This window comes from Eucalyptus grandis, chromosome 10 (assembly GCF_016545825.1).
Source record: "Eucalyptus grandis isolate ANBG69807.140 chromosome 10, ASM1654582v1, whole genome shotgun sequence".
Classification (NCBI taxonomy): Eukaryota; Viridiplantae; Streptophyta; class Magnoliopsida; order Myrtales; family Myrtaceae; genus Eucalyptus; species Eucalyptus grandis.
In genome coordinates, this window is record NC_052621.1 from 30,196,900 (window position 1) to 30,212,623 (window position 15,724).

Consider the following 15,724-nt stretch of genomic DNA (forward strand, 5'->3'; position numbering starts at 1 on the left):
GGGAAGATGGAAGTAAGAAGATTGACCTGGAATATAATAAGAATGAGTTACCACAGCCATTTAACACCGTTTGAGTAATTATTCTATATTTACAGGTCATATTGACAGAACAATTACAGGGGCGAAGCGAAGGCAAATTATTGCAATTGTCAATTCACACCAAGTCCTGGATAGAGAAGTGCAACTAAGCATGATCAGGATGAGGGTTACAGTACCCTTCATAAATTAGAATTAAGCATCTCCTGAAAAGTTTATCATGATATCACGGTTAGGCAGAGAACCACCTCCGAAATTCACGTTCACCATGAGCATGCACTTCAGATAGAGCTCCTACCACTGTTTTGGCATTCAGACAGCCACAAGTCTATGTTTTCTGTGATCTGTTGCCTTACTTTGTGGACCGCATCTGGGGAGCTGCACTTCTGGGCATTGCCTGAAAGAAGTATGACACTCGGACTATGTAAACTTAGAAAATTTTCTTTACTAGAGACAAAAGTATTTGAATTGCACATGATATTTGCTTTTCCTAACTGCAAAAACACATTCAAATGGAAGTCATTCTAATTAAGCTGGCAAGGTTAATATCAATGTCAACTCCACCACAAGTTAAGTGGCCAGGCCGGGAAAACTTTAGCAGGAGATGATATCAAGGGCTCAATCCTCACTAATCATTGCTCGATTGCCACACCAGGAGGAGAAAGTCAACTGCACAAACACTATCTCGAGACTAGGACTACCTGTTCTCAACAGTTCTATATTATTTCTTTTTTGAAAATAATTCACTTAGTGCAGCACTTCATTTTCATCTTCTCCTTCTCAGCTCTTCTAATATCAGGATACAGCAAACACTTGCTTTGTATTTTTCATTTCAAATTTCGTCTTCATAGGGGGGGAATCATGAGTTTATTAAAGAAAATAATCAGATCAGGAAACCGTCAGGACCAGCAGAAGAAGAGCCAAAATGAGAAGAAAATAGGTGTGGCACGCGGCGATATCAGCAAGTTATTTGTGCAAGAATCAAAATGCAATTTCCATTTTCCACAGTGATGGCATTCAGTTCTGCTGCGATTCACACCACTGGAAAATGCAAGTCTCCCAATTTACCAGCATACAGTAGTCACAACCATGAATATTTAGTAACTTAATGCAGCATTTTAGTAGATCCAATCCGCCCATACCTTCAAGGCTCAGAGGAGACTGTGGGCACCCTCGCATATCAGTTCCATGGCCGCAATTATGACAGGAGATGAGATAGGAAGGCACTGACAACATTCAAAATTCAACAGTATTTTCAGCATGAAAGAGAGTGACAGAGAGAGGTCGAAAAAGCATAAGCAATGGAACCCCATATGAACATGTAACTGCGGATGTACTAGACCTAAGAAGAACTACGTGGAAAGATCTCTGGCAGTTTATAGAGACTTTATTTAATATTCTTAACCAAAGACATTGACACACAAGGCAATTCTTCACCATCGTTCAGTCTAACAGCACGGCACTGTAAATTGTTGTCCACGTAAACAACTATGAATACTATTGATATTTAAGCAAGAGAAAGATTAATATCAAAATGCATTGGGAAGTTTTTTATGCCATCATCTTATGGAATGTGTGTGTCAAGCATGTTGCTAGCTTGAAACCACAGACTGTCTGAAATCATTTTCTACTCTTCACTGATTGAAACCAGTGGCTAACAAAAACTGGTAAATTGGTCATCTGAAATCATGGGAACTTACTATCTGGTGAAGAGGTCTGTTTTGAAGCATGCCGCCATGGATCTTGAGAGCCGTTTGTGAAAATTATCTTTGAGCCTGGCAAAGTTACACCTTAGTGTCAAAAGGAAGAACACAAGTTTCTTTTTGATAGAAGTATGTTGTATATAAAATGTGTGCCTATTTCCTGACAGCTTCCACTTATAGGAAAAACTGTCGCTCAAGGCTAAGATATTATTAGAGCACAATCAAGAGTTCGAATCTTGGCACTCTCCTACATTCATTACGTATATTTGTCTGCTCCCTAGTTATCTCGTGGATGTGTAAGGCCTCACACTCGAGGTGGAGTATAGAAAGAGCATCCTAAATATACATTATAAGCCTGTTTCTTGACAGCTTTAACTTTTGGGGTTCACAAATAGATAGAAAAAGCTATGTGCTGATTCCAGAATATGCTCATAATGTGTCATGCACTAATATACTTCATTCTGTCTATTGTCGCCATTATATAACCAGATTCATTTTCAGCCCTTAATATGACTTTTCGTCGATGCCCATCAATTTATGCAGAAAGACTCCAACAAATAGGATCGCAAGCATAAATTGAAGAACGCTAATTACAAATACAGTAGTCTCAGCTTGATCGTCAGTTTTAATCAGTTTACTTAAAAGAGTCCCAGACAACAGGGAACAGATACTGCATGAAACTCTTCAATATATTAAACAGTTCCATCCATCTGGGCTTTTGTAATTGCGTGTTCCAGATTCAAGTGTCTGATATTATTTGTTGCTTGGCTTTTCATGAAAAAGATAAGCTCAGAAATTACCAGCCAGGAAATCCAAATCTCCTAAAGGAAAAAAAAAATGGAACATTTTGATTAAAGGAGCATCAACAACCACAGAAATGTCCAGTCAATTCTGGAGAGAAAATCCATATGATTCTTAGATGCATGGATGACAAAACACTAACAAGCCAAACTAGAAAGATTAGTGCTCAGACCTGCTATTCTTGTGCCTCCATAGTATAAATTTGTTGCGTCAACGTCAGGATATATTCCCTGGCCGAACACGTTCTTGCAAAGATCTAAATGGTATCTGTTGCAACACAAGAAATATAGACTTGGGTATAAGATTACACACAGAAAACTAATGAAACAAGGAATGAAGAGTATGAAGATGAGAGCACCTTGTGTCAACTTTTGAGGAGCGGACACTGTCATTGGAGGGGGCCACCTGAAAGTACGCAACTTCAGTGCAAACTTGGAACCACCACAACCGATCGCTCCTGTCTCCATTAAGATCTGTGTTCTTCAAGTGCTTTTGATTATAACTAACGCTATCTGCATAATTGTCTTTAACATATTTGGCATATGCAACCTGCATAAACATTTCAATTTGACCAAATAAAACTCAGAACAGAAGCGAAAACGGAAGAGCATGCCCTCAATTTGTTTTAGGAGTCCCAGGTTCACTCAGATAAAGCTTGCATCACAATAATACTGAAAATCTGTTCGTACAGCTACTCCACAGAAAACAATTTGTAGGCGAATGATGACAGATATTTCAATAAAGTAGATTAATTATTGACTATGATAAATTATTGCACCTGTACAAGAAGCATCATAAGACACAAAAGACTCATAAATGTCTAATGGATATGTGTTGCCAGAAGATTCATTTTGTAAATGGCATAGAAGTAATGGCAAACATCATACTGTCCAGGGAATAATATATATGTAGAGAAATTTCATTGCCTCAAGGAAACTCTTCAAGCATGCATGGATGATAACCATGCCTTTGATCTATCTAAATCATCTCAACCCAAAAAAAAAAAAAAATCTCCCAAAAGCTTTCAACTATGCTATTCTATTTGGCTAAGATAGTAAAATTATATACTATTTGCCGTTGCACTATCAATTGGAGGAAACATTTTAAGAGTTACAGACACCTTGAACATTTACTTCCATAAAAGCTCTAGAATACAAAAAAAGAATGAGGTCAAGGCAGGAAAAAGTTTCTTACCACCAAATCCTCCCCATCCTTCTTAGCTTGAATAAGAGGGAAGCACAATTTATCAGGATTTCCATATTGGAACTGTGGAGGATGAAATCTTTAATATTATTACCTTGTAAAGTAACAAAATAAACACAAATGAAAAACGATATGCTTACAGCTGTAACAGCAGCATCCGCCAGAAAATACAAGAAGTCACCATCAATCTCAAGCTGCAAAGTATGAGAAAGATTACTTTCAAAAAGAAGAGGGATAAAAAAGGATTCTACATTGCACAACAGCTAAACATATTTCCAAAGACATAATCGCCACGCTAAGGAAAGAGGAATTCGAACCTCAACAGCACCAAACAACTCCTTCAATGCCTTTCCATTTGACTGAAGCTGTTGCTCCACAAGTTGATTCACTTCCTGCAATGCAGCCTTACATTCCGCTCCAGCTGAAACACCAATCTAAAGTTGGAAACAACAGTAGAAAGTTTTATTTAGTTAGAGAATATTTCCAGGTATTTCTCAATACAGATCAACTGACAGCAGCCAAACATCAAAATGCACCTCACAATATAATCATAATCCCCAACTTCTTGGCCTTCTGGCAAGTAAAAAAGGACAATACTGGCAATCAAGATTGTCCTTACCTGCCCGTCAAATTCAGGGAAATCATACACAGCTTGAACAACGGCAGAACTTGCAAGACTTCCACATGTCAAATGAGGGAACTTAAGACGAAACCATGCACTGAGAGCTCCAGGATATGAAATGCCAAAAACAAACCAGGGGTTTCCGGCATCTGTTCTATTGAGCTTCAGATTTACTGAATCCTGCACAAAGTGTCAAAGCAGCTAACTAGTCAGACCGCTAGCAGACATCATGTGAAAGGGAGACTCACTTCAACACACAGAAGTAACGACTTTCTAGAGGAAATGCTAAAAGTTTCATTCAAAAGAATCTAGCATGACTTAGCCATATTTAATCATTTAAAAAAACTACATCAATCGATAACGCGTGAAAAGTAAGCCCTCCTAAAACATCAAACTAACTTTTTGTGCAATCAAAACTTTCAAGGTCAAGCATCACTTGCAACCCTCATTTTCCAAATGCAGTAATATTCATCAGAGCTGACACTTCAATCAAACAAAAACAAAGGCAGGTCATCCAATTGCTCGGAGCGATCGTTCTCATGTCATGTGCACAGCATGCAAATGATACCTAAATCAATTTCTTCCCCCATGTGCTAAATTTTCAGTCAGCTCTGCATCAACGTCTTTTCGTAAGTGAAAAAAAGGACACTTTGACCACATCCAAGTCATAGATAAAAATAATCCTAGTTTTGACTAGTAACAAGATTACTTCATTGATGATTTTTCCGAGTTTCAGACCATCTCTTTTGTGAAAATCAAGGTTTCTTCATGAAACTTCTATCACCATTGTCATTCATAGTCAATGACATGGTTAACAGATTCAAAAACTTGCCTGGTAAAATTGACGAAAGGAAGCCAAGTCGAAGAGTGCCTGTTTAGATGATAAGTATTTTAGATTTGGTGTGGTCAATGATTTGAAAGGAGAACTCTTCCCATAGTACCGATGCTCAAGTGAAACCACAGCAGCTCCAAACTTCTTTGCCAAAACCTGCATGAATTAACACGGGGAAATTTTTTCAAAGAATCACAGCTTAGTATAACCATGAAATTCCAAAGCCTTAACAGGGTTTAGTTTTCAGATTTTCTCTCTAAATGTGCCAGTATAATGCTTAGTGGGATGCTAACCGCTTTATAGTGATTTGATAATTGGCATGCTTATACTAGCCAAAAGCTAGTAGAACACCAAGCTAAGTAGCACTTACACTAATGTAGTCATTCACTATCCCATTACATGCAGATTCACCGCAGATTTTTAAAAATATTGGTCCATCAGGAAGCTGGAAGTAGTCAAGGAACTCATAGTAGCGCTGCGCAAATTGACGATGATCCTGAGAATGAAAATCCAATATCCAAGAGTTAGCAATAGCATGATGCCCTTTTCTGAGGATTGCTATGAAAAAATCAGTTATAGTGCGCCCAACCCTACATTACATGTTGAGTCACTTCACGAGAATCCACAATCATAACCATGACATAACAACTTCAACTTCAACTTCAAAGTTCGAAGACTAAAAGATAAAAAAGGGCGGAACAACTTCGGTGTATGTCCAGAAACACAATGTAGAATCCGTTATCGTAATCACAATAGTAGAATCTGTAAAATTGTAATATGAGTTTTAGCAATTAACAAATATTAACAATACTTAAACATCAAACCGGTGCAAAACAGGGTCAAGAGCACTAGTTTAGATATTTTGTCAACTATTGGCCTTCTGTACTTATTTTTCCACTAACAATATGGTGTCATCACTCGTTTCAAGTAATGGAATCTTCGAATTCTCGCATGTATTTAGACAGAGAAAATATATAGTTCGAGTTTATAATAAGTGGGTTGCCAATAAAATTCAGTAATAAATTAATTGGCGGATGTAATTAAACAATATGCACAATTTTGCGAGGCCAAATTTTTTTAATTCAAAGTATCCAATCAATCGTTACCCAAATTCACAAGCAAATCGATCGCGTCCTCCAAACTCAATCAGTTCAAATTCAATCGGATTAACCTTCAAAAGGGAAGCAGGAATAGGGAAAAAACTGTTGGGGTTTGCATCTCAAGCAACTCATCCCCGAGGACACCAACCACCAAACATCAAGCGACCAATTACGCGCCAATCCACATGGAATCGAGCGAAACCAAAAACCAAGATCGTCCACCCAGAGAGAGAGAGAGAGAGTACATATGGAGAGAAGTGATCGAGGGTTTGGTTGAACCAGAGCTCATCCTTGGTCAAGTAATATCCGAGGTCGCTGCTGGAAGATGGGTGAAGCAAAGTTCGGTCCTTCACGTAGCCATCGCACAGAGCCACGAGCATCGCCAAGAAGAGAGGAGTCAGCATCGAGATCGGGCTCATCCTAGTCCCCATGGAAGTCGCTTCTGCTTCTCCTCCTTCTTCTTCCTCTTCTTCAAAGAATCGGTTTTGCGGAGGAAAGGTTGGCTTTTCTTCGTTGTCTTGCCAGATGATAATCGGATACAAATATCATTTTTTTTCAAGCTTCGACGTATCTCGACTCTACCTTATAAAAAAAAAGATAATGGATATTGGAAGTCCTAAAATTTATCATGCAATTAACTCTTAAAATTTTTAAAAAGTATAATTAAGTCATAAATCTTATCACAAAATACAATTAAGTCATAAAACTTTCAAAAAGCACAATCAAATCTTAAAAGTCAAAGTGATTCAATCTAAGTCATTTAATTGAATACATATTTTAAAAATTTAGAATTCAATTGTACTTTCGAGATAAGTTTTAAAATTTTATTAAACCTTTTGAAAGTTTTAGGATTTGATTAAATTTTTATAACAATTTTATGATTTAATTACATTTTTTAAAAGTTTTAGGACGCAATTACATTTTCATAATAAATTTTAAGACTTCTAATACACTTATCCAAAAAAAAAAAAAAAAAAATCAAACTTTAGGCCCAAATCTATCCAAAAGATTTTTCCGTCTCATGAGAAAGAAGAACTTTTGATCCAATCCCGAATCCATCAATAACTTTTTTATCTCATAAAATCACCAACTTTAAATATAGTTTTAATTTTACCCTAATTTTTTTTGTATCATAAAAAATTCTTAATTTTTACTTGAATCTCATATCCATCTCGTTAATCATCCAAACATTTCCATTTCATTACTCTAGTTTTTTTTTTCCAAAATTTCATATCGAAGATGATACCCTTTGGAGACGAATTTCCATGTCAACCTAAACCACATTTCATTAAATCTGAAATTTGGGTAATAAAGCAATTATGGTTGAGTTTCTTTAATTGCTCTAATTCTTAAGTAAGTCTTTCTTCCATCTTGCTATGGGATCTTTGATTTTGCGCTCAGTCTTCAATCTTCAGTACTTGGGAGTTTTCCATTTCTCACACTCGAGGCACTTGGCTCGGGATGCTCGAACTTTTCACACTTGGAGTTTTTCATCTCTTAAATGTCGAGAAATTTTGGACAAAAAATTAACAAGACACATTTGGAATTGAAGTAGTTTATGGTAAAATTGAGACTAAATCTAAAGTTGAGCTTTTAAGGGTAGAATTAGGATTGAACCTAAAGTTGGAGGTTTGTTAAGATATTAGGCAAATAATTTTCCATGTAAGGCTAAAAATTTCAAATACAAGTTCTAAGACTACATTTGATTTAGCTTTCTCAATGGGTTTTAGGCCTCCAAAGCCTATTAAGGCAAATCTTTTTTAGACCCGTTTGACCAAATGTTGGTCTTGGCAAAGCTAAAGAGCCCAAAGCAAATCCGTAGCTCTCTTGAGTTTTTAGCATTTTCGAAATGCTACTTCCACCAATGAAATTTGGCCAATAGTTTTTTTTTTTTTTTTGATACCTAAGGAACCTCCGTGCGCCGCTTCACGGTGGAGTAAACCTTGGAGGAGCAGGAGAGTCACCATCACCCTTTCTGCCCCATGGCCAATAGCCTTTTTTACCCTAAAAAACTTATTAAAAGTTTTAAATGAGGACTTAGAATTCATCTTGTCTAAAATAAAGTTTTAAAATCATCAAATTAAGTTCAAATAAGGTCTCGTATTTGTTGTGACCTTATCTCGAGTATACCACCTAGGATATAACTAATGGATTAGTAAGCTTAGACCTATACTACGTTCAAGTTATTAACATACAAAATCCTTTCAATTAAAAGTTGTCACTAATCTATTTTTTGATAAGTCGATTAAAAACTCAAGTAAAGTATTAAAAGAATTACTTTACATTTACGAACTAGAAATTATGGATTCGAGGACTTGACTACAATATATTACTTTAACACTATTTTAGCACATTTTCTCTTTTATTTCAAAAAAAAAATATTTTGTAGGCAATTTGAATTGATTTTAACCCATCAACTAATTTTTAAGATTATCATGTGGATGTGCAAACATTAATTTTACAGTCAATAATCCAAAACGGTACATGAATGGCAAGGAAAATTGGTGAATTTACTTACTTCAAAGTAACGTAAGCATCTGCAAGATTAATTAGAAAAACACATATTCGACCTAAATATAGTTTCTAATTATCACACAATTCCACTCAAATTTGTTTAGGGTTTTCTCTTTCACGAAAACTATCCTATATGCAATGAATGTAATGCAATTACTCTCAATGCAATTATTCTAAGGTGATATGCAATTTCTTAATTAAATTATTTTGGCGTGTTCCCTATATGACATGTAGTTTTTATTGATTAATTTATATATATTTGTCATATGTTTATCAGTTTGAGATATTTCGTAATATTAATTCACAAACACGAAAATTGTCCAAAAATCCTACACCTATTACACTTTTGTCAATTCAATCATAAATCTTTTAATTTTGTCAATTAAGTCCTAAATTTTTTGACAGTTTGTCAATTAAGTCCATCCGGTCAATTTTAATGGGAAATTGCAAATGTAGATATTAGTTGTCTTACGTGATATAACTGGCCCCGACATGGACAAAATTTAATAAAATTTTTAATATTTTTGATTTTTTATTAAATTTTTAATAATTTCCTTTTCTTTCTTTTTTTTTTTTTTCTTTTGTTGAAAGGGTCGGTTACCCTCAGTTGGTGGTCGTGAAGCCTTCACTAGCCACGAGCGAGGGATCACGACCCTTGCTAAGGCCAATGAGTGTGTTGCAAGCCCTATAGCCTGAGCCCTCGCCAAATCTAGTGAGGACCGTGGCCATCACCCTTAGTTGGCTTGGGCTTCTTCTCAAGCTTGGCTTCTTCGATCACCCTAAAGGTCAAGAGCTAGAGATTGGTAAGGGAAAATTGTCCAAAAAGTTTTAAACTTATTGTACTTTTATCAATTTAAACATAAACCTTTCAATTTTGCTAATAAAGTCATAAACATCTTTGATATTTTGCCAATTAAGTCCATCCAGCCAATTTTGACTGGAAATTACTGATATGGACAACTAGTGCTGACATGGCAATTTTTGATAATATTTTAATAATAATTTATATTTTTTAATGATTTTTTTACTTTTGTTTTTATTTTTATTTTATGTTTTTGAGTTAGGGTCAGTGACGGTCGAGGGCGAGATTGACCCTCGTCGACCTTCTCCAAAATCTTAAACAAAAAATAAGAATAATAAAAAGAAAAAAAGCATAAAAAGCATAAAATTCAAAAAATTATTAAATTATCATTAAATATTTTTTTGGAAAATCATTAAATATTATTTAAAAAGTGATATGTTAGCCAAAATTGGCAGGATAGACTTAATTGGCAAAAAATAAAAAGGTTTAGAACTTAGTTGGTAAAATTGAAATGTTTCAAATTAAATTGGCAAAAGTGTAGTAGGTCTTGGACTTTTTGGACAATTTTTGTAGATTGGTGAGCCCAAAGCTAATCCAACATGCTATTGTTTTCCTTGCAGCGCCTAGAGCGTTGTTATCTAAGTGTTGCAAGAAAAGCTTGAGCATGGTGATTGGTGTCAAGCTGTCCTCAAGGTTGTCATCAAGTTCTCCTTCACTTCATCAATAACCAGCCCACTTAAGGTTTGGAGTTGAGTTGCCGGGTTGCCGGTTAAACCTATCAAAATAGGTCTTAAATCCATCTTATTTAAAACATAAAAGGGTTATATATGGGTCATTCACATCTTGAAAATACCACTTAAATGGGTTTAAAAATGGAAAGGTTGAAACAAATGGGTCTTAAATAGGTTGGACTTAGAACTCATTTTCAATCGAAGGCTCACACTTTTCTCTTTTCCTATTTAGCCTTATAAATTTTTTTTTTATGAAAGTCAAAATTATAATTATTTTTATATTTCTTTTTTTTTCTTTTCTTCTTCCACCTTCCTCAACTAGTGGTTGGCATGATGACGATTGGCGATCGACCAAGTGAGGCTTGAGCTCATTGGTCTCAGGTGAGCTTGAGGTCACTGACAACTAGCAAGACTTGAATCGCCGATCTAGCGAGGGGGGCCTTGCTAACGTTTGGCAAGACTCAAGCTCGCTTGATTTGACAAGGCTCGAGCATCCCGATTTGGCAAAACTCGAGCCTATCGATGTTTGGCGAGCCCCAAGCTTGTCTCGTAGTTGGTTGCCGGTCATCGTCGTGGCTAATAACCGACTAAAAAGAAGCAAAAAGAAAAAAAAAAAAAAAAAAAGAAAAGAGAAGTGGAAAAAAAAGGAAATAATTAAAAATTATATTTTTAAAAATAAATAATAATTAAAATTTTGATTTTTAAAATAAGAAAATAATTATAAAATTGATTTTTTAAAATAAAAATAAAAATAAAAATCTTGAGTCACAGAGGAAAATTTAATCATATTTTTATACCAAACAATGGGAAATATTTTATAATTTATTTTTAGATTTCAGGCAAAAAAAAATTATTTAATTTTCCTGAAAAATATTTTCAAAAAGTATTTTTCAAGAAACAAACGAATGCTTATTTTTTAAAAAAATTATAAAAATTTCCATTAGATTTTTATTGCATGAAAGTGTTTTAGCAATACCATTTTAAAAAATCATAAAAAATAAGATTTCTTAAGTTTAGTTAAATAAGTCGGGTATTGATTGGGAACGGGTTAAGTCGAATATGGGTCAAGAATTTTGCACAACAACAAATGGGTCATAAATGGGTTAAACAGGTTGATTTGGATCGGATTATTTATGACCCAACCTAAACTTGACACGACTCACTCATTTGATAAATCTATGGCCATCAAAGGTTTCAACCAAAAAAGAAATAAGAAAGAAATAAAAGAAAAGAAAATGAAAAAAATGAACAAATTAATAAAAAATATTACAAAGTTAAAAAAAAAAAAAAAAGTATTTAAATTTGTCTACATCAAGAGTCTTTGGCTAAGCCATGTAGAACAGCCGCCACTAGACTACATGTCTGTGATTTTTTTGTCAAAATTGACCGAATGGACTTAATTGGCAAAATTTAAAAAGGTTTATGACTTAATTGACAAAATTAAAATATTTAAGGTGAAATTTCTAAAAGTGCAAATCGGTTTGGGACTTTTTGAACAAATTTTCCCCCATCACATGCTAAAATTTATCTTTGTCAAAATTTTTCTGTAAGAAATAAAACTTCAAATTTGTGTCTCCTTTTATAAAATCTGTTTTTTTTTTTGTTAGACCTTATGATATTCAAATGCCCTTTTCATCCAATGAAGTTTTTCATTCTTAAATAGAAGGGTAAAAAGAAGTCTTTTAGCCGTCGGTTTTTAATTATGGCAATGTTTTCGTGGAAAATGAATGATTTGAAGATTATTTTCTCAAAAATAATCGTTTGTATTACTTATAAAAATGAATAAATGAAAATATTTTCATCATCTATGAAAATGTGTAGATATGAATTGTTATCGATATAAAAAAATTTCTTTATTGAATTTTTGAATATTTTTCAAATTATTCATTTTCTAAACAAATGAAGTTTAAAAGAATCTTAACCCCATACATTGCGCAGGGAACAATATAATAAAACATTTGGGTAAATTGAAAAGTTACTAGAGGCATGTTTGTTTTATGAAAGACACTTTCATGAATTGGTTTTCCAAACTTTCACATGTTTGGCTTACTGGAAATGGATAATCAAAGAAAAAGGTTTTACGGTAAAAAAAAAAAATCATACTTAAAAAATGAGGTAAATGATTTTTCCAATTTAAAAGGAAGAAATCGTTGTAACTCCTTTTCACGCGCATGTTCGCATAGAGTTTCAACCTATGTTCTCTCTAGCCCGGTCTTCACCGCTCTTTCGTACCTTCTATTTAAACACTTTCTCTGGTATCATTCTTTGATTGCTTTATTTATTCATGTTTTATGGGATGGAGAATTTTGACGGGAATTTTTATGAGCACTGAGAAATTAAATTTGTTAATTATTTGCATTTTTTTTTTTTGGATCCTTTTTGAGCTTTCTTTATTTTGATATTAAAAACATAAACTTTATATTTCATGTCGTATTATTAATATCTTAGACAAGCAATTTGATATCATCTTAGTATCTTCTATTTGGAATAAAATAAAAAAATGATGGTGGAGAGGATAATTTTTTTAATATAAGATCTAAATATCTTCGAGTAAATTACTGAACAACTAAAAACCAACCATTCTACTTAAAATTGATTTTGACAAAGAAGTTTTTCGCAAAATAAACATCCTAGGAACTGCAAGTCCAGAGAAATGGAGATACTTGATAGGCAAAATGATAACCATGTATTTATTGAGCAAAGAGACCCTTTTTACCAGATTCTCTCATTAAAATATGAAAAACCATTTTATCCCCTCTTGGAATTGCATAGTTTAGAATAAATAGTAATCACTCATATTTTTTTTTTCAATATATAGTAAAAGAGGAACATGTGATAATTAATCACCTTGAACCCTTCGACAACCAATTTATGACACTCATACGTGTTTAGGTCCTTTAGTATTACAAACCTTGAAAACAACATGACAAAGTACTTAATTTCACACAAATTATCAAAAGAAAAACATGTTGAGTTTGCTGCTGCTTCTTCATCCAGCATCAATGATCTTTTGCTTGTGGATTGAAACTTGAGTTCTCAGAAGGAGAAGTTCATGATGTCCATGCTGAGGCTCTCCATCATCATGGTCTCCATGAACCCGCAGTTGCTCACGGGCGCTTTGTTGAAGCTTCCGAGCTTGGGCTTGAACGGGCAAGAGGAGATGGGGAGGATCGGGATGTTGTCGCAGTTGCAGATCTCGATCATGTACCCGTCGGGGTCATGGAAGAAGACTTGGTCCACCTTCACCCCCGCTTCCTCCACCACCGCTGTCACGTACCTCATTCCCATCTCTTGTAGTCTCCTCTTCACTAGCCCTACGTCCGTGCACTGTGTAAAGAAGGCCAAACGATGCTTATTAGATCAACGAATGCAACGAAAGACCACAAATTCTCGTCTTGTTTTAAGATTTCTTTTGAAACAAATCCTTTTAACAATTGAACAACTAGGACTAGTAACTCAAATTCAATCGTGCCTTACAGTTCTCCCTGTTAATGGAGACGTATGCTGCATCAAACTTACTTGGAAAGACATATGGTTATCCTTGGGGTTGATTGGACGTGGCTCGTCAATGGCGTCGTTTTCCTCAATTGATGGGTTCTCAATCAAGTGTATCCCTATTCCATAGTTGTATAACCTGCATATCGAACGCAGAAAGAGCGAGGATCATGCTCATGCAGGCATGGCACAATGCAAAAGTGAAATCATGTCTTTCATATCAATAACGAGAGAGAGAGAGAGAGAGAGAGAGAGAGAGAGAGACGGACCAAGCTCCATTGAAGTCGAAAGAAGAAGGGCGTTTGATGAGGACGAAGCCGAGAACGTCCTCGTAGAACCTCACCGACTCGCGCACAGACCGGCACATCAATGAGACGTGGTTCAGCGAGAGGAGAGGCAGTGCTTCGCAGCCGCCCATCACTTCCTCAATCTCCATCTTTGCACCCGTCATCATCTTCTCTCTAAGAGCTTGGTCGTCCCTCTTCAGCTTCTGATCCTCCTTAAAAATTTTCTCTGCGTTGTTCTTCTTGTGGTCTCCCTCGAGCTTACGTGATGAATGGAATGAACGGCGATTAGTTCCTTTTTAAAGAGAGGCCGTCGCATTGCTTTAGCTTGAAAACTTGGTAAAATTTAAAAATATGGGCGAGAGGAACTTTCCTTGCAGATTCTCTCTTGGGAAAAGGTGGATGCCCTTCGTATCACATTATCTGATTTTAGTCTGGTTATCTTTTGTTTCGTACACACCTTAGTGTAAACGTTTAATCCACGCCGACCCTACTGAATGTAAGTTGTCTGTATTTCAAAGCTTATTTAACACGATGAAATTATATCCCCCATTTATTTATATTAATGAAGTGTTCAATGCTATCTTTAAGCACCCAATTGATCTTAACTAGATGTAGCAACCCTCTTTTCATTCTCACACATGTCGAGTCATTACTGGAGCCATAAATGCGTGTTCGATATTGGGGTTGCTTTGAGAGAATGCACAAGTGTGGCGATTTGGACTCATTTAAGCCCTGAGCATAGGGGAAGATATGCTTAGGACTTGAGCTATCCCTTAGAAGATAAAGTACATTAGAGTTTAGTAGGGACATAAAAGATTACATCCTTGGTGTAGATACACACAAGATTTTTGCCAGTGGTAAAAGCAATAGATTAGAAAAACGCGTGGAGGATCTGGGATCGATCGAGTCCCCTGAAAGTTGTTGCAACTGACGGTGCAAGGTTCCAAAACCAGAGAAACTTCCACGATGCTTCCTCTTATCAGAAGATTGAAGCCCTCTCCATCATCGATCTCGCCATGTTTTTGTCGCCCAAAAAGCTCAAGAAGAATCCAAGAAGCTGAACAGCAACGAAGTTGCCCCGTCGCTCCGACCAAACACATATGGCGGGAATCCCATTTTGCGTGCACACCTGATCTTGCACCACTCTAATCTCAATACAAATCGTAATGGTGAGCAAACAAATACTCGAGAATGGACTCGATTTGTCTGATGTGGTCATTTCCATCTCTCAGTTCATTAATGCTTGACGTGGCATTGTTGACGGAGTAGTTGCTGACATGACAATCGAAGCTGATGTGGCGCCTGATATCTATGACGGGAGAGTAGAGAGAGTTGGATAAAAAATCCTCCTTAGGGCCTTGATTTGATTAGGTTACGTGTCACACAATTTGATGAATTCGAAAAATCATGACAAAAAGCATAAATTTTTAACCGCACCGACAAAGAAAATTAAGATTTTACTTAGTAGCAACAGTGAAAACATAACTATTCAAATTTAGCTTTTAGAGATATGGATGTTGAATTTATGGATGCTATAATAATAATTATAATTGAATCGAACATCTAGCTGGCTTTTGAATGAAATTTTGAGTAAAGAA

At 35.5% G+C, this 15,724-nt stretch overlaps 2 protein-coding genes across 3 annotated transcripts; both read right to left on the reverse strand.

Annotated features, from left to right (window-relative positions):
• Positions 1 to 9: 9 nt before the first annotated feature.
• Positions 10 to 6,832, reverse strand: LOC104422743 (probable serine protease EDA2). 2 transcript variants are annotated; one of them, XM_010035164.3, is made up of 13 exons: positions 6,543 to 6,832; positions 5,568 to 5,693; positions 5,198 to 5,353; positions 4,363 to 4,545; positions 4,061 to 4,177; positions 3,884 to 3,937; positions 3,735 to 3,806; positions 2,899 to 3,089; positions 2,713 to 2,807; positions 1,737 to 1,811; positions 1,179 to 1,262; positions 335 to 433; positions 10 to 242 (listed from the first exon to the last, which is right to left on the reverse strand). In XM_010035164.3, the coding sequence occupies exons 1-13, from the start codon at positions 6,726 to 6,728 to the stop codon at positions 232 to 234; spliced, it is 1,449 nt and encodes a 482-aa protein (XP_010033466.1). In that variant the 5' UTR covers positions 6,729 to 6,832; the 3' UTR covers positions 10 to 231. The 2 variants fall into 2 exon arrangements, with proteins under 2 accessions (XP_010033466.1, XP_010033465.1); XM_010035163.3 differs by having other exon boundaries at positions 10 to 433.
• A 6,283-nt stretch (positions 6,833 to 13,115) lies between these two features.
• Positions 13,116 to 14,414, reverse strand: LOC104422744. Its single transcript, XM_010035165.2, has 3 exons — positions 14,109 to 14,414; positions 13,864 to 13,978; positions 13,116 to 13,671 (listed from the first exon to the last, which is right to left on the reverse strand). The coding sequence occupies exons 1-3, from the start codon at positions 14,291 to 14,293 to the stop codon at positions 13,381 to 13,383; spliced, it is 591 nt and encodes a 196-aa protein (XP_010033467.1). The 5' UTR covers positions 14,294 to 14,414; the 3' UTR covers positions 13,116 to 13,380.
• Between the last annotated feature and the right edge of the window lie 1,310 nt (positions 14,415 to 15,724).